Genomic DNA, 21066 nt, shown 5'->3' on the forward strand with positions numbered 1-21066 from the left:
AGTGAGGAATAAATGTCAGCTTATTTTTTAATTACGTTCTCACTACGCACAATGCATTATTACCCTGAATACTTGCTTAGAAGATGAGAGAAAGAATATGATAAACCATAGGCCATGTCTGCAGCAGAAACTCGTATGTTTTATTGGCGGAGAGCTAAATAAAGACGTAAAAGGACTCATTCTAAAATCCCATTTTATTAGCATGAAAATAACTCACAGCGTTTCCTTTCTTGAAAAAAAATCATATAACGCTTGAAAATCCAAGGGTCCTTAAAGCAAAAGGATATTTTTTTTCCCCAGTGAAAAGAAGGACCTTCTCTATAGGTTGAACTTTTTTTTTTCTCTGGAGATGTGCTGCTCTTGCATTTAGGGGAAGATGACTGTGAGTTCTAAGGATGACTGCAGCACAAAAAAATAATTTTCTAGAGGCTTAAGAGATGGTGGGGTTTCTAGGCACCTTAAATGGAAATGTCAGATCTTCTCAGATGGGATTTCGCTCGGGCCAGTGGACGCTTCTCTTCCTTCTCCCCTTGAGTGTCTGCTTCAGCAGGCCCCAAGAAGAAAGGGGTATGGCTTGGTCAATGATGGCCACACGGGTTGCTGGAAAACATGCGTGCGGTCAGTTCCTTGCGCATCAACTCATTCACTTCATACTGAAGGTCTTTGGAACTGAAGAAGCAGAGATTCCGGCCAACTTTTGTCCTTTTAGCTTTGGAGGAGGCCCGTCGGCTGGCACCGCTGCTGGTGGAGGAAGCTGCCTTGGCACCGCTCCTGGCGGAGGAAGCTGCCTTCCCACTGCCCTTCACGGCCAAGCGAGCTTTCCTTTGGCGACCCACTTGAGACATCTTAGGCGCAGGCAAACCGGACGCCTGTCCCGTCTCCTTCCTCTTATTCCCCGACCTCAGAGTCGGTGTTTTGGGGTCCCGTTTGCTTTGTCTCAGCTCTGGCTTCTTCTCCTTGGGTTGTATTATCTTGCATGGGGCCTTCCCTCCTGGAAGCTGCTGTGCTTTCTTCTGAGGCTGAGACTTCTTCTTTCCCTTTTGGGCAGCAGCCATTTTCCTTTTGTTTCTCGCTGCCAGCTCTGGGGCTTAGGGACAACAGCGTCTGTCCTCTTGCCACCTCTGGGAATTGTATTCGGCGAAGGACAGGTGTGACCGGCTGGCTAGACAAATGCAACTGCCTTGTGACATGGCACCTGGAGAACTTCATAATCTGTATCTATGAGGCATCCATCCTTCCCGACCGTATGCAAATACAAGCAATTATGACATCAAACCCTTTGTTGGCCAACTGGAAGGATGACTAAAGCCAAAGAGTAATACAGTGGTTATTGGCGTCTCTGGGTTTGAAAAGTACCCAATAAAGTAATAGTCAGGGTTAAAACCTAATAAATGAACAACCCCACAATTAATTAACATCATTTTGATTAAATGTAGCACAAATATGATGAAGGGGAGGCGGACATTGCTTGTATTTTAGAGCAGGGCTACCAGATCTAAGAGCCAGTTTGGTGTAGTGCAGGGGTAGGCAACCTTGGCTCTTTTATGACTCCTGGACGTCAACTCCCAGAATTCCTGAGCCGGCATGGCTCAGCTTGGAAACCTCTCCCTTTCCCCTCAGCATGGCTGGCTCAGGAATTCTGGGAGTTGAAGTCCACCAGTCATAAAAGAGCCAAGGTTGCCTACCCCTGGTGTACTGGTTAAGGCGCCAGGCTACAAACTGTGAGACCATGAGTTTTAATACAGATTAGGCTTGAAGTCAGCTGGGTGCCCTTGGGCCAGTCACTCTCTCTCAGCCCTAGGACTGAGGCAATGGCAAGCCACTTCTGAAATCTTAACAGGAAAACCGCAGGGACTTGTCCAGGTACCTGCCAGGAGTCAACACTGACTCAAAGGCATGCACAACAGATACGAAAACCTCAGATTTGAGCTATAAAGATTCATTCGGTCACTAGATGGCAGCAGAGATCAAGACTTCACAACCCAGATACAGGTAGTCCTCAACTTACGACTACAACGGAGCCCAAAATTTATGTTGCTAAGCCAGACATTTGTTAAGCGAGTTTTGCCCCATTTTTACTACCTTTCTTACCATAGTTGTTAAGCGAATCAGTGCAGTTGTTAAGTTAGCAACACGGTTGTTAAGTGAACCTGGCTTCCCCACTGACTTGGCTTGTCAGAAGGTTGCAAAAGGGGATCATATGACCCCGGGACGCCGCGACCGGCATAAAAATGAACCAGTTGCCAAGCATCCGAATTTTGAACACATGACCACGGGGATGCTATAATGGTCATAAGTGTGAAAAACAATCGTAAGTCACTTTTCAGTGCCATTGTAAATTTGAACAGTCACTAAATAAACTGTTGAACATCAAGGACTACCTGTTTATTTATTTATATCAACCTTTATTGTTTTTACAAATAACACAGTGAACTGCTTCATCCTATTTTTCTCTACAACAAGCCTTATTTTAAGGAAAATTAGACCAGTTTATTAGGATAATTATGAGAAGGAAGGACTCACTGGAGAAGGGTCTAATGCTGGGAAAGATTGAGGGCAATAGAAGAACGGGACGACAGAGAATGAGGTGACTGGATGGAGTCACTGAAGCACTAGGCATGAGCTTAAATGGACTTCAGAAGATGGTAGAGGACAGGAAGGCCTGGAGGAATGTTGTCCAGGGGGTCGCGATGGGTTGGACACGACTTCACAACTAACAACATTAGGATAATTGAAGCTGTATTTAATGTGGGGCAACAGGTACAAAAGTTTAGTCTCAATATTTTTATAATGTAAAAATATTCTCTCCAGGAGGCATGAATTCCTGATTCTATGTTGCTTCAATTAGAAATCCAGTTCAGCCAGAGGCAGGCAAGCAATACCTAATTAATACAACTGCTAATTAAGATATCAGTCTCCGTAGTTATCAGATTATTTTATTTTAATTTTTTTGAAAAGTGCTGTATGGTACATGGAAACAAGCTGCTTTATCATTATAAGTGTAATGATCAACTTAGGTAACAATTAACTGAGAATTCTTACCCCAGGCACTTTCAAGCAGCTTTTAAAACATTTTCACCTAATGATGTGGAAAATACAAGACAACATGGACTTAAAATCAAGGAGGGGTGAATTAGAAATGAATACAGTGGAAGTTTATTGAATTTCCTGTTTCCATCCAATGTGATTTGAGGGGGAAAAACCATTACCGTCTAACTTTTCAGATCTGTGCAATTATATTTTATTTCCTTCAAGCTATTCTGTTTGGGTAGAAGCAAATTATATACCCAGTGTGGACAGCTGCAAAGAATGTAATGAAACACCGCAAGGTGGTCATCGCTAGAGATAATTTATTCTGCAATTTCAGAGATGTGTCACTCTAGATCAGGGGTCTTCAAACTTGGCCCTTTTATGACTTGTGGACTTCCACTCCCACAATTCCTCAGCCAGCATGTCTGGCTGAGGAATTCTGGGAGTTGAAGTCCACAAGTCATAAAAGGGCCAAGCTTGAAGACCCCTGCTCTAGATGNTGACCTAGGGTGAGTTTTAAATAGGGACAATTTTTAACGATTTTAAAGAGCCACAGCTACCAATATTTGGGTTTTAATTGGTTTTTAGTAGGGGAAATTTTTTTGTATGATGTTTTAATACGCTGTGAGCCGCCCTGAGTCCCATGGGGAGAAGGGCGGCATATAAATCCTGTTAAATAAATAAATAAATAAATAAAATGATGAAGGGGAGGCTGACATTGCTTGTATTTTAGAGCAGGGCTACCAGATCTAAGAGCCAGTTTGGTGTAGTGCAGGGGTAGGCAACCTTGGCTCTTTTATGACTCCTGGACTTCAACTCCCAGAATTCCTGAGCCGGCATGGCTCAGCTTAGAAACCTCTCCCTTTCCCCTCAGCATGGCTGGCTCAGGAATTCTGGGAGTTGAAGTCCACGAGTCATAAAAGAGCCAAGGTTGCCTACCCCTGGTGTAGTGGTTAAGGCGCCAGGCTACAAACTGTGAGACCATGAGTTTTAATACAGATTAGGCTTGAAGTCAGCTGGGTGCCCTTGGGCCAGTCAGTCTCTCTCAGCCCTAGGACTGAGGCAATGGCAAGCCACTTCTGAAATCTTAACAGGAAAACCGCAGGGACTTGTCCAGGTACCTGCCAGGAGTCAACACTGACTCAAAGGCATGCACACAGATACGAAAACCTCAGATTTGAGCTATAAAGATTCATTCGGTCACTAGATGGCAGCAGAGATCAAGACTTCACAACCCAGATACAGGTAGTCCTCAACTTACGACTAAAATGGAGCCCAAAGTTTATGTTGCTAAGCCAGACATTTGTTAAGCGAGTTTTGCCCCATTTTTACTACCTTTCTTACCATAGTTGTTAAGCGAATCAGTGCAGTTGTTAAGTTAGCAACACGGTTGTTAAGTGAACCTGGCTTCTCCATTGACTTGGCTTGTCAGAAGGGCGCAAAAGGGGATCACATGACCCTGGGACGCTGCGACCGTCATAAAAATGAACCAGTTGCCAAGCATCTGAATTTTGAACACATGACCATGGGGATGCTACAATGGTAGTAAGTGTGAAAAACAGTCATAAGTCACTTTTTTCAGTGCCATTGTAAATTTGAACGGTCACTAAACAAACTGTTGCAAATCAAGGACTTGATTTGTGTATGTGTGTCTCTCTGTGTGTGTATATATATATATATATTCAAAATTTTTGTAGCTGATTTATTCTATACTTGGTAGACCAGGTGCTCCAGCTAACACACACACACACAAACATATTTCACACCTTTATAGTTTTTACAAATAATGTAGTGAACTGCTTCATCCTATTTTTCTCTACAAGGAGCCTTATTTTAAAGAAAATTAGACCAGTTTATTAGGATAATTGAAGATGTGTATAATGTGGGGCAACAGGTACAAAAGCTTTAGTCTCAATATTTTTTATAAAGTAAAATTATTCTCTCCGGGAGGCTTGAATTCCTGATTCTATGTTGCTTCAATTAGAAATCCAGTTCAGCCAGAGGCAGGCAAGCAATACCTAATTAATACAACTGCTAATTAAGATATCAGTCTCCGTAGTTATCAGATTGTTTTCTTTTAATTTTTTTGAAAAGTGCTATATGGTACATGGAAACAAGCTGCTTTATCATTAATAAGTGTAATGATCAACTTAGGTAACAATTAACTGAGAATTCTTACCCCAGGCACTTTCAAGCAGTTTTTAAAACATTTTCACCTGATGATGTGGAAAATACAAGACAACATGGACTTAAAATCAAGGAGGGGTGAATTAGAAATGAATACAGTGGAAGTTTATTGAATTTCCTGTTTCCATCCAATGTGATTTGAGGGGGAAAAACCATTACCGTCTAACTTTTCAGATCTGTGCAATTATATTTTATTTCCTTCAAGCTATTCTGTTTGGGTAGAAGCAAATTATATACCCAGTGTGGACAGCTGCAAAGAATGTAATGAAACACCGCAAGATGGTCATCGCTAGAGATAATTTATTCTGCAATTTCAGAGATGTGTCACTCTAGATCAGGGGTCTTCAAACTTGGCCCTTTTATGACTTGTGGACTTCCACTCCCACAATTCCTCAGCCAGCATGTCTGGCTGAGGAATTCTGGGAGTTGAAGTCCACAAGTCATAAAAGGGCCAAGCTTGAAGACCCCTGCTCTAGATGGAACATTGAGATGAACTACATCAGGGGTCCCCAACCTTGGCAACTTTAAGACCTGTGGGATTCTGGGAGTTGAAGTCCACAGGTCTTAAAGTTGCCAAGGTTGTGGGCCCCTGAATTACATGATATGGCAGAAGGTTATCTGATTTTGATGCAGTAGGGAATCTGAGGAAAAAAAGAATAATATTTAAGGAAGTATAAGAAATATATTTTGCTCAGTTGATTCCATGTTTAATCCATGAGCTTTCTAGATACTTAGGAAAGAACCACAGTGATTTTCATGACTGCAGCTATTGGCCCACTGACAAAATCAAACTCTTGCAAATTGATGCCAGAAAAAACTATTGAGTGATTCCCAGAAAAGTGGAAGGGATACAAAGGAGAAAAAAATCAGATTTATGGATTTCTGCACTGTTATTTTTTGTACTGTCATGTCGTCTAGTGCTTTCCAATCCTGGGCACGTCACTCAAAAGTGTTTTTTTTTTCTTTGGGTAACAATACACAAATACCTTACTCAGGAAAGAGGGACATTTAAGTTGACTTAAAGATCGCCATGCGTGTTAAAAGATTTTCAAAAATCTCCCAAAGTATTCCTAATAGGACAAAAATTGATGAAATTACCAATAGAAATTTGTTGAAATGACACAAAGATCGTTCAACGGTATTGTTTCATAATACTCAAGATAATAATCCTTGAGTTACGTCCATTCATGCAACGATCCTTCAAAGTTACAACAGGGCTTTTGATAAGACTTTTGAGAAGTGGTTTTGGATAATGAAGAAAAAAGTTTGCAAGGCACTGATGTAGTGAGATCAGGCATCCTTAAAAAGTAGCATCTTTCTTGACTGTAGCTTTTGATGAAGTTATTCATTGCCAAGTAGTCCTGTATAATCAAATCAGTCAGGATGGATTTATTTGCATATCCCAAGGAATTTTATGCCAACAAAAAGTAGGAATGGGTCATCACTGCGGCTGGATTTGATTCTAGTCACCTTGAATAGGACAAACTGCAAGATGGCAATCTAATGGAGCAGTAAAATTGGACCGGGTGGAAATAAGCCAGCACATTTAGAAATGGTTCTTTTGACAGTTCTCTTTTGCTTCTCTGTTGAGACAACCAGGCCTTCTGCTGGTAAAAGAACAAACTTACTAAAGCAGTCATAATAAATAGTCTGGGCTACCAGATCTGGGCTATAACATTCCAGGTATCCACTAGCTGGCAGCAAAAACATACAGGAAAAATTAAATAGTCCTGTAAATTTCTGAAGCCAGAAATCAAAACTGACTTGAAGGATCATACGTATACACCTAGATTGTAAAGTTATAATTATATACACCAGTGATGGCGAACCTTTTAGAGACCGAGTGCCCAAAACCTGGCCCAGCCCCTGCTCCACTCCCTGCCCCACACCCACCCCACCGGCCTGCAAGGCCACTCATCGCCTCCAGGGCCCGCCGCAGATCGCCATGGCAGCCCAGCAGAGCCATGGTAGCCACTCCCTCTGCCCGCGCATTGCAGCATCAACTGTCCACGATGGGGCGTGAGGGCAGAGTCTTGTCTACGCTGCCTGGCTGCCATGTCCTTGGCTGCGCTGCTCCACGTGGGCCACGCTCGGGGGTGACTCTCCTCCAGGGTTGCTGCTGGTGAGGAGGGGGTCGTGGGGGGGGAGACAAGGCTGGGGCAATCGCACGTGTGCCCACAGAGAGGGCTCTGAGTGCCACCTCTGGCACCTGTGCCATAGGTTCGCCACCACTGATATACACTAAGTTTTTTTTCTTTCATAAAATGAGGTCATGTGACCATGGAACATTGCAAACAACTGAAAATGTGGCTCGACTTGAGCACTTAGTGTGGTCATGTGACCACAGGAGAAGGGGCAGCTAACACCAGAATTTTAAATCCAGGTTGTAAGCACCCCTCAGGTAGGTCCATCAGAACTTCAAACTGTCACTTAAGTCAAGGACTATCTGTATTAGGGCAACTCCCCAACTACGGCTTGGCTTTACGACTAGCTGGAGTGAACTGTCCATGGTCCTGAACTACTTTGCTCTTCAACAAAGGATCTCCATGCACTCCCAACTTGGGAGGACCAGCCCTTTTTCCTGAAAGAAACAAAACGTGTAACAGTAAAAAGTTTTAAAAACATAAATATTTTAATAGGGTACCAAACAATATTATACTCCAAGTCAAGTGAAACAGTCTGAGCTGTGTAGTCAAAGGGGGCAAAAAAATGTTACCCATTTGATCATCCCCACTAATGGAAAGGAAGTTATCCCTAGGGGAAAAAATACAATGCCTGTTTTCTCTCTATTAGAGAATTAGAACAACAAGCCATGGCATATTTCAGACATTCATATCCTTGTCCAAATAACCTATATCAACCATCTGTTAAGTAATACATTCATGTCGAAAACAGGTGTCCCAGCAGATGCCACCATGATGGCTCTAATAATATTTTCTCAGCCTCCATCATTATGTGAATTTCTTGTGACTTCTTCCCTTGGACGGTCAGGTTTCATACATTTGGCTCTCAATGTGGAGGTATTTCTGGGAGGGTTCGAAATACATTCTCCTGGGCTGAGATTTTACAATAATGTGCTGAGCATCCAAGAAATCTGGCTACGTTGTGGGCAAAGAATGAATTTTGTAGAAAGAACATTGATTTCTTGTGAGAATTCACATTTCCACTAGAAGTAAAGGATCCTATGCAAAAAAAAAAAAAAAAAAACCACAAAACAAAACACATCTCTTCCATGGAGACTCCATGACTGCTTATGTAGGTTAGTTCACTGATGCTTCTGAAATTGGGGCTGGTGCCACCGAATCCTGTGTGATAAAATCTAAGATCAACTCCCACCACGGAAGGTGATGATGCCTAAACTCTCGTAAACCTTCCAGCATCTGCCCTCAAGCTCAGCATCCTTTGCTTTGGAGTTAATTCTGCTATCTGGAACAAAGTAAATCCTCTAGTTCTCCTAAGTCAGTTGAGCATCTTGGTGTTCAGCCATTTTCTGAAAAGTGGCAAACATCTGTTCTGTGTGCTCCAACTCCGAACGAAGCAAAGAAATCTGTGGGGGAAAAGAGAGTGTTAAGTAAGTAGGCGGGCCATGCCTTATTGCCTATTTTCATGGCAATGGCTTTCTCTTGAGCCCTCTGGCATGCTCTCAAAACGTCAACTGGCCCAGTGGAACCAAACAATCAGGAATCTCTTGGTACCTTTTGCTCATGATTCAATTTGGCTTTTAAGGAGTTTTGCTTCTGAAGTTTTTCTGTGAGGTTTGCCAGCTGTTGCTTTAATTTCTGTTGCCGAGATGTCAGTTTGAGGAGTTCTTTGTGAGGATCCACCAAATCCTAGGATGAGGGAAGAATCAGAAAAAAAATGGTTGAATGGAAGATGTAACCCACCTTCTAAACACCCAACTCGCTGTTTATGGTCCTTCAGTTATCATTAGGTCATCTCTCTCTCTCTCTCTCTCTCATCTTTCATCTCTCTCTCTCTCTCTCATATCTATCTATTCATCCACTATCTCTCTCTCTCTCTCTCTCATCTATCTATTCATCCACTACCAGATCTCTCTCTCATCTATCTATTCATCCACTATCTATCTATCTATCTATCTATCTATCTATCTATCTATCTATCTATCTATCTATCTATCTATCTATCTATCTATCTATCTATCTATCTATCTAATTATCTATCTATCAGGCATTGGCCTATACATGTTCCCTGAAAAGAGGCCATAGATTTTCCACAGTACTTTCAATCACCTCCTTTCTTTGATTCCCTATGAATCTTGAAGCCGGTAGTACCCTAAATTGTAACCCACCTGCAGATCCATGTAAATGCTCGTGTGACCATTGACCTTCACAGCCAGGCAGTTCAGAGGTAGCTCTATTTCCTCAGAATTGGGGAGAAGATTCACAGATCCAGCCAAAGACAATGTCTGTAATGGCTCCTGATATTTCTCATAGGCAGCCCAGGGGCCTGTTTCTGAGCAAGCCAGATACACTGGGGGACAAGTAGGGGAAAAAAATAATATATATGTGCCACCTTCAAGAAGTCAAGACCCCAAGAGAAGAAGAAACCAACATACTTTTGATTGGGCACCTTGTTATTACCCTCACTTGGATATATTTTATAAAGTCTATAAATAAATGTCTAATAAATCTTGCAAGGAGAAACTTTCCTCATCAGCTAAACCTAAGTCTTGATATTCTGCCTACCTTTGCGATGAACCCAGGGATACCTCAAGAGATGTTGTTTGTTTTATTCCAGATCATTGCAAAAAAGCAAATACCACAAGAAAGCGAGTCACGTGAATTTATTTTGGTTTCCCAGGGCATATAAGTTATGTTTACACCATACTGCATTAATTAAGCGAAGAATAGCATTACAGATAGTCCTCAACTTACGACTGATCACTTGGCAGTTGGAACCCCTCCCCCCATGGTTGTGACCCAACTTCGGTTGCTTGGCAACCAGGCAGCATTTATGGCCGTTTGCAGCATCCCGTGGTCACATAACCATGTTTTATGACACTTTGGCCAAGGACCAGCATTTACTTCTGGTTTTCAGCAAAACTGTACTCAGAGTGAACCACAGGTTTGACTTACAACCGTGACAGGCAGGTCGCATTATGGCCGTTAAGTCAATGACTATCTCTCTGTTTCACAAAAATCATAATTACATGCTTTAATTAAAAAGACTTTATTGCTAAAAATGTTAAATTATCATTTGAACTTTGGCGAATGGTTCCCTTTTTTTGCCGGTGAAAAGCCTTGTAAAACAATTGCCATATCTGTGAAGCACCCTCAAGAAAAGTGACTGAAACGAAATATATGCCTGTATCCGTTCGAATATCTGTTGGACTGAAGTGGCTTTAAAGTATCTGTTGAAAATGCAGACAGAATGGAGCATATCTGCTGGTGCCGGTGCTACAATCCATAGGCCTATGGGTACATCCTATGCATTCTTTAAGATTATGTGCTCCCCATAAAGTACAGTTAATCCCCGAGTTACGAGCGTTCACTTAATGCTCGTTCAAAGTTACGCGATGAGCGCCCCCTAGTGCTTACGAGCAAGTCCCGAAGTTACAAATATTGCAGCACCACGGCAGTCGTTCGCCCTTAAGAGCGACCGCAGTGGCTCTGCAACATTCACCCTGGTTATTCCCTCCCTCCCCATCCCCGCCCCGGGTCTCCCTAGCCACCAGGCCTTCAATACTCGCCCTGTGAAGATCAAGATCCTTCGCTTTCTTGGCTGCTCCAGGTCTTTGGTGCATTCGCAGAGAATGAGGCCTAAAGTAACGCAGGATCACACGAGTAGGACGAGATCTCATGCTACTGATCTCACGTGATCTCATGGTACTTTAGGCCTCTGTTCTCGGAAATAGAGAATGAAACTGAAGCTGGGGGATGCTTCCATGTGCCTCCAGAGGATGGATCGGGGCTCCAGAGGCCTTTTCCAGGCCGCTGCTCTCGGATCGGGCCATAGAGGTCGCGGAAGCGTTCCCCGGCCTCAAATCTGGGTGACAGAGGCTTGGAAAAGGCCTCGAGCCCAGATTGGACCGCGAGGGTGCATGGAAGCGTTCTCCAGCCTCAAATCCAGGCGGCAGCGGCCTGGAAAAGGCCTCTGGAGCCCGGATTGGGCCGCAGGGGGATGCAGAAGCCTCCCCCGCCTTAGATCCAGGCAGCAGCAGCCTGGAAAAGGCCTCTGGAGCCCGCATGGGGTGCGTGGAAGCGTTTCCTGGCCTCAAATCCAGGCGGCAGCAGGAACCGCGGCAGAGAGGAGACGGATCTTTTCAAGGTGAGTCTGGCACAGCAGGAAGGGAGGGAGGAGCATGAGGTATCTTAGTGAGTCAAGAAGGCCTTGGGGGCTGGTTCCATCACTAGGCCCTCCATGGCCTTCCCCACCCTGAGATACCTCACGTTCGCTTAACGAGCCGCGTGCGTTTTAACAAGCAAGGCAGAGATCTCATACTTCGAACGAGATTCACTCTACGAGTTGTCGAGTTACGAGTGGAATGGCCAGCCTTCATTGCCCTCGTAACTCGTGGACTACCTATATTACCCACGTAATACTCTGCTAGAGGGAGCTCCGTCAATCGATAAGCTTTGATAGAAAATGGAGAGTTCAGACTCACCTGTTGGTCGAGCTTTGGTTAGCTGGTAAGTCGCCCTCATGGAACGTATCACTTGGATAGTTTCCTGCACTAACGAGAAGTTTGCCTCTTCATCAGGATTACTCCAGTGCCTCTAGAAGTGGAAGAAAATCACTCTTGAAAAGGTGTCTTTTTCGTGCTGTCAAATTCTAGAATGTCATCGTAATTTATTCGAGGAAGAACTAGGTTTGCCCCAAGCAAAGGAGGTCACCAAGGGAGCTTGCCAGTTAACCTTCCGTGAAAGGTGGACTCACCAGATGTTCGGGGCTTGGGTACCTGGCCACACAGATACTAGGAGAAGCCTCCAGGTCTGTCTTGGGAAGCCGCTGCCACAGCTCCTCTGTGAGGAAAGGCATGAAGGGGGACAGGAGGCGCAGAGCCAGGTCTACGCAACTGTACAAAATCTGCCGAGTAGACAAAAGGCAAACTGGATCTCCACTCCTCAGGATGGGCTTGACAGATTCCTAGGAAAAGAGAGACAACACGTTTGTGATGGAGCTCTAAAACTTACTGCATCCAGTTTTGGTCACCACGATGTAAAAAAGATGTTGAGACTCTAGAAAGAGTGCAGAGAAGTGCAACAAAGATGATTAGGGGACTGGAGGCTAAAACATACAAGGAATGGTTGCTGGAATTATTCACAGGCAAGGCAAACAGAATCTGATTCCGTGAAACTTGAGTCCTTTGCAAACAGTTGCCTTCAGCAACCAGCACCTCCCACACCTTCCCTTTTTATTATGCAGCCCCCAGGCGTGACTTCTCAATGCCTTCTCTTCCTTCCTTGGAGTCGCCCCATTGCTTCCCTCTGTCCTGCTCTTGTTGCCTGTCTGCGTTTGCGAGCATCTATGATGTCTTCCAGCTGTGAGTCCTCAGAGTCTGACTCAGCTTCCCCGCAAAGCTGAGTCTCAGCCTGAACACGATTGGAGGGGTCAGGCTCTTCATCAGATTGTAAGTCCTGGAGCTCATCAGAGCCTTCCTCCGACTGATGGCTCTCCAGGCCCCTCCTCCTCCTCCTCTGATTACCTGGACTCAGCTGCCAGGTCCAGTGGCTAGCACAGACTCACAACACCCAGTAAGCTCACCAGATAGGTGCCGCAAAAATCTTGCAGCCAGAACAGATAAACAGCATTGGCCACAGAATGCAATTTGTACTCCTCAAAGTGCTGGGCACAATATTCTGCCGTGTGATAGAGACGGCTCAAGATCCACTGCTCCATCGGAAAGCTTGGGAAGACCTGGAGGGCGGAAAGAAAGATAATTTAGAGTCACGATGATGCCTTTCGGGTATTAATGAACATATCCTTTCTGGAAAACAGAAGTGGTTAAAAACTGATTGCAGAGAAACCACAAATACAGAGCCAAGAGAGGATCCCAAGTTAAGGAAGGGCCCTCTCTTTGAGACAAGTTTGAAAGTGGGATCATTACAGATAGTCCTCAACTTACGATGGGTTGCTCACAGTTATGACAGACCATCCAAAAGTATTCATGACCTGGTTTTGAAGTTCTGACAGCCGGCCCCTCGCCCCGCACAGTCATGTGAATGCAGTTACAGTGCCCTGTGGTCAAGTGACCATTTAAGTCAGGGGTAGTCAACCGTGGCTCTTTTATGACTCGTGAACTTCAACTCCTAGAATTCCTGAGCCGGCATGGCCGGCTCAGGAATTCTGGGAGTTGAAGTCCACGAGTCATAAAAGAGCCAAGGTTGACTACCCCTGATTTAAGTCTTTGCTGAAAAATGACATTTATTTGGGATTGTAGCGAAAATGCTTAAACTGTGGCATTCGCTAATGACCGTAGATTCGCTTAATGACCTTGGCGATTCATTTAACAACCGCCGGATAAAGAGGTTGCAATGATGCACTTTATGACTATCTTGATTTATGACCATAATGGGCAGGCTTTATTATGGTCATAAGTCAAGGACTGTCTTGTACACACGTGGAAAAAAAACGCTATGTTCCAGATTTCTATAGCGCAGCCCCTATTTGCACTGAATTGCTCTCCATTGCTGTGGTTGTGCTGAAGGTGGTAGATGCTAGGAATGGAATTTCTCGTACCGTTCTAGATATGGCCATTTCTAAATTGTGGTTATATGGCAAATCACAGCAGAAGCACAGCTCCCATAGCTTCTGAGACAATTGCCAGGAATTAATAATTAACTTCTAGTGTAATAATCAATGTCTAGTCCAGGGGTAGGCAACCTTGGCTCTTTTATGACTCGTGGACTTCAACTCCCAGAATTCCTGAGCCAGCCATGCTGGCTCAGGAATTCTGGGAGTTGAAGTCTACGAGTCATAAAAGAACCAAGGTTGCCTACCCCTGGTCTAGTCTAATGGAAAAAAGGACTAGCAGTGACATGATAGCAGTGTTCCAACATTTGAGGGGCCACCACAAAGAAAAAAGGGTCAATGTATTCTCCAAAGCGCCTGAAGGCAGGACAAGAAGCAATGGATAGAAACTTATCAAGGAAAGATCAGTCTAGAACTAAGGAGAAATTTCCTGACAGTGAGAACAATAAACCAGTGGAGTGGCTTTACTTCACAAATTGTGGGTGCTTTATCAATGGAGACTTTTAAGAAGAGACTGGACAGCCACCTGTCTGAAACGGTATAGGGTCTCCTGCTTGTGATCCGAGATTGGGCAAGAAGATCTACAAGGTCCAACTCTGTTATTCTCTTATATGAGATGGTTATCCCCCCCACCAGGGAATCCAAAGTTCAGGAGACCCACAATATTTGGGGACCTGACGTTTATTTATCTATGCCTCTTCTTACTTCTTGACCAAAGGTAGACTACTGTACATCCAATGATTTTCAACACCACTTGGGCACCCAAGGTTAGGAATATCACCTAAATTCAATATAGGGGTCCCCAATGTCTCAACAGAGCTTCTATCCCATACAACAAAAGACAGTGCCATTTTCAAATGTCTTCTCACAATCACATCATAGTTGTCCCTCCCAGTTACCTGCTCTGGATCCAGAGGGGCAAATTCTTCTCCCAAGGCTGCCAAAGTGAACTTTAGGGCATTCCACACCTTGTTGCAGAAATGAGAGGCTTTTTCCATGGCTGCCATATCTAAATTAATACTGGTGCCTGTTGGGATATGAATGGAGTCTCAGTTTTCGAGTGCACCTCTGACAGACAGTTGGCATTTATTTGTCATTCATTTATACGACCAGCAGTTTTGTTATGTTATAAAGTCAAGGCTAACTACAGGGTGCCTATCGATTCCTCCCATAATATTTCTCCTGACACCCCAGATTTCCTAATTCTTCTGACTTTTTCACATCTCCTTTAAATCTAAATAAATAAACAGGCGGTTCTTTGCTGCAAGAAATGCAGCCTGGTGTAATAGTTAAAACAGGCTTCACAGCCGTGAAAACTTTTAAGATATATGGCCTTCTACTGCCGGGAGGGAGGGAGGGAGGGAGGGAGGGAAGAAGGAAGGAAGGAAGGAAGGAAGGAAGGAAGGAAGGAAGGAAGGAAGGAAGGAAGGAAGGAAGGAAGGAAGGAAGGAAGGAAGGAAGGAAGGAAGGAAGGAAGGGACACTTTAATGAATTCAATGCAAGTCTCAGTGGGAACTGACCCTTGCAATTTTCAAGGTTATATTTTCAATCCAGACCAGCATGAAAGAGACTTTTCTAAAATCTGTATCATTCTAGCCTCCTCGGTTGGCAAACTTCCTGGAGCTTGACCGATGGCCAGGTCAATAATCAACTGTTAATTTTGTTGTTCTTGTTAGGAGTTCTTATAGGGCCAGCAACAGATCAACATCATGAAAAAAAAATATGAGTGAATGAATGAATTTCTCACCGTGAGCGTCGTAACGGCAGAGAGCAAATCTTAGAGCATCAGAACCACTTTCGGCAATTCCTTGAGGAAAATTTTGCAGCTGAAAGGGAACAGAGAGGGGAGGAGTGAGACCACAAGGGCCCTGGGAATAAAGGGGAGTGGGGTCCAAGAAGGAAAAGGGCTTACCAGGCCTTCGGTACCAATGACAATCTCTCGTGGGCTCAAATTGCTATCCTTTAGCTTCTGCTGTAGGACCTGAAACACGAATAGAAGCGGTCAGCGACTGACGGGAAGCCCCCTCCATGCAACCCAAACCCATTTTTACAGCCCACCCACAAGCTTCCCCAAAATCGGAGCACCCAAATTCTGGCAGCACTTTTCTCATGTTTTTCATGACATAAGCCCCCTTGCACATATATATAATGTCAATGCTGCAAATACTGTATATTCTTGCTTTGACAATATGCAGAACTGTCTGGTATTTTTATAGTTAAACCAGGCAACAGGGAAAAAGAGAGGAGAATAAGGATAGCCCGGGAGAAAGAAACCGGAAGTAAATCACATCTTCCAAGTTGATTGGAAGATGTGAACCATGACCCCAAAATAAGGGAGTGGGAAATGCTTAGAATGTATATGCGTAACACAGTGTTTCTCAACCTTGACAATTTTAAGGCATGTGGACTTCAACTCCCAGAATTCCACAGCCAGCAATGCTGGCTGTGGAATTCTGGGAGTTGAAGTCCACATGCCTTAAAATTGTCAAGGTTGAGAAACACTGGCGTAACGGAAGAGAAGCCAGACCTAAGCATTTCCACCATGCTGTACTGACGTCTCTGTAACCTTAATAAATACTTTTAGGGAAAAATATGCCTGAAAGTCCTTTTAAGTGTTTCGTTAATCAGACACATGACATATAAGGCCTCAGGTACTTTAAAGGTACTTTAAGATGAAGCATTCCTTATTCCCTCCTTTAAGAAGGTTTTGAATCTCCAGGCTGTAATCCCACATCCTCTGATGTAGAAATAAGCCCAGTTGATGGATTTTTTAAAAAAAAAAAAATCAGAGGGAAGGCTACTAGGGAAACTCATAAATATCCCCAAATGAAAATACCTGCAAAGAGGCCCCATGAATAACATCCAAAGGGTCAATCACATTCCCAAGAGACTTGCTCATTTTTCTGCCATGAGCATCATGGATTAAGGAGTGAAGGAACACCTGGATCAGAGGGAAAGAAGACAGGATGGAGCCCATGGCTTTGCTAACCATCCTCACCTTGGACTCTGCTTTCTCAGACACAGGTTTCGTAAAATCCTAGAACTGAGAGGTAACCGAGGTTAAGTAAATAAGACCTACTTTCTGTTGAGGCCTTTGAACTATGGTGCTGGAGAAGACTCCTGCGAGTCCCCTGGACTGCAAGGCGATCAAACCGATCAGTGCTAGAGGAGATCAACCCTGACTGCTCTTTAGAAGGCCAGATCCTGAAGTTGAAACTCAAGTACTTTGGCCACCTAATGAGAAGGAAGGACTCACTGGAGAAGAGCCGAATGCTGGGAAAGATTGAGGGCAATAGAAGAAGGGGATGGCAGAAAATGAGGTGGCTGGAGGGAGTCACTGAAGCAGTAGGTATGAGCTTAAATGGACTCCAGAAGATGGTAGAGGACAGGAAGGCCTGGAGGAACGTTGTCCATGGGGTCGCGATGGGTTGGACACGACTTTGCAACTAACAACAACAAATCAATGGCTGTGTGTCCTCTGTATACCAAGGACATCCAGGAGAGAAGTCCCACAGCTCTCTACCTAATTGATTGCACTGATGAACAAATACTGTAAGAAAATCTTCCTGACATACGAGGCAGAACTGCCATCCAGCAACTTAAGATCACATCCCATACTCTAGGAGTGTGGGAGTGCTTGATCAGTAGAAAGGAACATGATTTTCTCCCAACTAATTTGTATAACTATGATCCCTCTTCATTAGCTACATTCTGGATATTTAAAGCCCCAAATAAACCGCCTATCCTGTAGTAGATGCATTATGGTTCTTCAACAAAAACAGAAGCAAATAACAGGATATTCCCTATTTTAGGCTATGTTTTTACAATTCTTCACCGGCTTTGGCTGAAGCTGGTGGAGTACAATCTAACTGAAGGGCACAAGATTGTTTATTTCTAATTTACACCATTTATTAAGACAATAAAAGGTCACTATAGTCCCCCAGTTATTATCCGGAGTGACAAAGTACAACGCAGGTAATCCTCAACCTATGCCCATTATGGTCATATGTTCTAATGGTCACAAAACAGGATTGTCACATGAACAACCTGATTTTACAGTGGTTTTTTTTTTACAGCAGCCATTAAGTTAATGTGGCAGTTGTAAAGCATGGTTTTGACGCAAACACCGCTGTCATTAAACAAGCAAATGCTTTGTTATGGGCACAGTTTTACCGAAAATCAGGAGTGCTGGTTTTGGGCAAAAGCATCATAAACCGCGGTCATGTAATTGTGAGATGTTGCACATGGCTGTAAATGCATCCATGTTGCCGAGTGCCTAAAGTTCGGTCAAACTTCAAACAGCTGCTATGCAACCAGTAATAAGTCATGGATTGTCTAAATAACAATTTAAGCTGAATTCAGTGTGGCAAATACAGGGGATGTCAATCAACTTTAACTGTCATGGTTCCGATAAATGAGACCAGTAGAAATAAGAACTCTGAGGTAATTGTTTTCCTCAAAGAATACTTTTAATGGCTACATAATATCAGCACGAACATAGGTGAAACCAAGACTGAAAGTTACCCTCCCCCAAAAAAGGTTACGAAGTAAAAGCTGAACTCCCCACCCCTTAGTGTGTCATAAATCACAATCGCCAATTAACACCTTTGGCAGGCTTCCTAACGGGAGCTCCAGCCTGCCAAACACTTAGGCTGCTTGACCTTGGTTCCCACAAGAAAGTTATTGTTTTGACTAATCTATAAGAATGTATCTCCCTCTTCCCGTTGCTGTGGCAACCCAAAAAAACCGAAGAAACATGGCTGTATTCAGAGCGTTTGAAGGTTTGACAGTAACAGCCCAAACAGGAGCGATTTCAGGGTGAGAGAAAAATTAAGAAATGGAATCCAACAGGGAAAATGCAGATTGTGAGGAAAAACACACTACTGAAGAACCTAGCTAAGACTAAGCAAAGCTTTTCAGTGTTAATGGATACTTTGGCACCTATCTCTCTGTTGGGCATCTCTACTATGCCCTCAGGCCCCTGAAGCCCAAAAGGCAAGACACCTGGCTTCCGGTCCTCACCTGAGAGAAAGGCAGTTCTCCAGTTAGCTGTTTTCCCAGCATCACCATCCGGGCGACCCAAAAGAACAGAAGATCACTCCCAGTCTCCAAAAGGTTGTTGGGAAAGAACTGCTGGAGGTCTTCTGTCTGAGGGAAACAGAGATGCCTCTGATATCACCGTCTTCATCAGGTAACACCTTATTCACAAGGATCCTGCCCATCTTGGGAAATAGCCTAGAGAGGGTCTGCTGAAGGTCCCATTTTCACAAGAGGTGAGAAAGAGCGAACCCAGGAGCAGGATTTTGGGGCGATTGCCCCAGTGCTGTGGAACACGTTGCTTCCACTGATGCAATTGGTCCACCCCACTCCTAGACATCCAGACTGGAGAAAGAAGACACTTCTTTTAGCAGATTTTGGGGACGTAATCAGGTAATGAATGGACAGCCATTGAGTTACCTCTTGCTATTGTTTTCATATTGGGGCTGACCGGGTTGTTGATTTTTATGGCAAGCTGCAGGGTGTTATTTAGGGATTGCGTTTTACATTATTTTACACTGTATATTTGTCAGAGTTGTTTTGAGTGGGTGGTATAGGTCATCTGTTAAAATAAACATACGCATTTTAAGAAATGAAGTGGTCACTTTCAGGTTTTTTTGTTTATCAATCTCAGGAACCTCTGGTATGAAAGCGAGGGATTGGAATGATTAATCCATAGGATATTCTTGACATACCCATTTAAGAACGGGTCTACATGTTGGGCTAAACCAGGGGTAGGCAACCTCGGCTCTTTTATGACTCGTGGACTTCAACTCCCAGAATTCCTGAGCCAGCCATGCTGAGGGGAAAGGGAGAGGTTTCCAAGCTGAGCCATACTGGCTCAGGAATTCTGGGAGTTGAAGTCCACGAGTCATAAAAGAGCTGAGGTTGCCTACCCCTGGGCTAAACCATAACATGGTTTTAGTATTATTTTAGCATTTTGGGTGGAAAGAACCACTTTGGTTTGCAAGCCATGGCTGATGACTTCACATTCTTGATGATTCCAGTCATCTCTGCCTCAGTCATTAAACCATAGCTAAACCAACTTATGGTTTGCAATAGTGGCAAATATCTGTACCCCAGGTATAGGATGAGGGTGAAGGTTCATTCTCCACGTTTGTGGGTTGGTTTCCAAATGTTTCATTAGCAGGCTAGGAAACACCAGCAGTTCATCTCCCAACAACCCTGACCTGATATAACCTCCCCATCACAAGATCCATCACAAGCCACTCACACCTGACCCATCACAAGATCCTCATTTGACATACCCATACCTGAATCCCTTATTAACAGAAGATTGTTTATAACACTGACATCCCCTAAACCAGGGATAGGCAACCTTGGCTCTTTCATGACTCGTGGACTTCAACTCCCAGAATTCCTGAGCCAGCCATGCTGAGGGAAAAGGGAGAGGTTTCCAAGCTGAGCCATGCTGGCTCAGGAATTCTGGGAGCTGAAGTCCACGAGTCATAAAAGAGCCGAGGTTGCCTACCCCTGCCCTAAACTCTGCTGAAGATGTTACCTAGCCTAGTATCAAAATGTTTGGAAACCAACCCAGAAGCTCGGAGAACAAACCTCCACCTTCAAGACTTATGGTTTTCCATAATGGGTGAATCAAACCTAAATCTCCATGCTCAGATTGTGAAATAGAAAGACCAGCAACCCAACTCTTGGCTTGATTCAGAAGATAAAGAGGACAGACTTGGGGTCTGGGGTTATGTGGCCAGGGCAGCCTTGGCAGCTCCAGTCCCATCAGATCTGGAGAGGTTGGCCGAAAGCTGCAAAATCTTTGTCCTACCAAAGTTTTTAAAACATGCTTTTTTTTATGGTGACAATTTTCATGGGAAAGCAATCAAGTGCCAAAATGCCACCCACTTCAAATGTTCTGGCTGTCCATCATTTCTGGGCAGGACTTATCAGAAATGGTCAAATAGCAGAACATGTTGCTTCCAAAACAGCCTTCTCCTGGATTGTGGATTGCAATTCGCACATTCCATCCAGAAAGGCCAACGGCCATGGCTGATAAGAAAGGCAGTTTGATTCTCATGTATAATTTCCAGTGAGCCTAAACAAGAGTCAGGGTTGATGGGATGATGGGAG

The 21066-nt window shown here is 44.0% G+C and overlaps 1 protein-coding gene across 1 annotated transcript in view; it reads right to left on the reverse strand.

The window, feature by feature from the left end:
• Positions 1-8433: 8433 nt before the first annotated feature.
• Positions 8434-21066, reverse strand: part of VARS2 (valyl-tRNA synthetase 2, mitochondrial) — a 33928-nt gene continuing 21295 nt past the window's right edge. Inside the window, exons 20-30 of the mRNA XM_029285945.1 lie at positions 18952-19077; positions 16766-16870; positions 15842-15910; positions 15677-15755; positions 14829-14956; positions 12943-13095; positions 12115-12324; positions 11843-11954; positions 9527-9708; positions 8913-9047; positions 8434-8764 (exon numbers count right to left, since the gene is read on the reverse strand). Of these exons, the coding sequence (XP_029141778.1) occupies positions 8672-8764; positions 8913-9047; positions 9527-9708; positions 11843-11954; positions 12115-12324; positions 12943-13095; positions 14829-14956; positions 15677-15755; positions 15842-15910; positions 16766-16870; positions 18952-19077 (1392 nt within the window). The 3' untranslated portion in view covers positions 8434-8671. The remainder of the gene's footprint in view (positions 8765-8912; positions 9048-9526; positions 9709-11842; positions 11955-12114; positions 12325-12942; positions 13096-14828; positions 14957-15676; positions 15756-15841; positions 15911-16765; positions 16871-18951; positions 19078-21066) is intronic.

The sequence above is a fragment of the Protobothrops mucrosquamatus genome, unplaced genomic scaffold (assembly GCF_001527695.2).
Source record: "Protobothrops mucrosquamatus isolate PMUCROS unplaced genomic scaffold, P.Mucros_1.0 scaffold2580, whole genome shotgun sequence".
Taxonomy (NCBI): Eukaryota; Metazoa; Chordata; class Lepidosauria; order Squamata; family Viperidae; genus Protobothrops; species Protobothrops mucrosquamatus.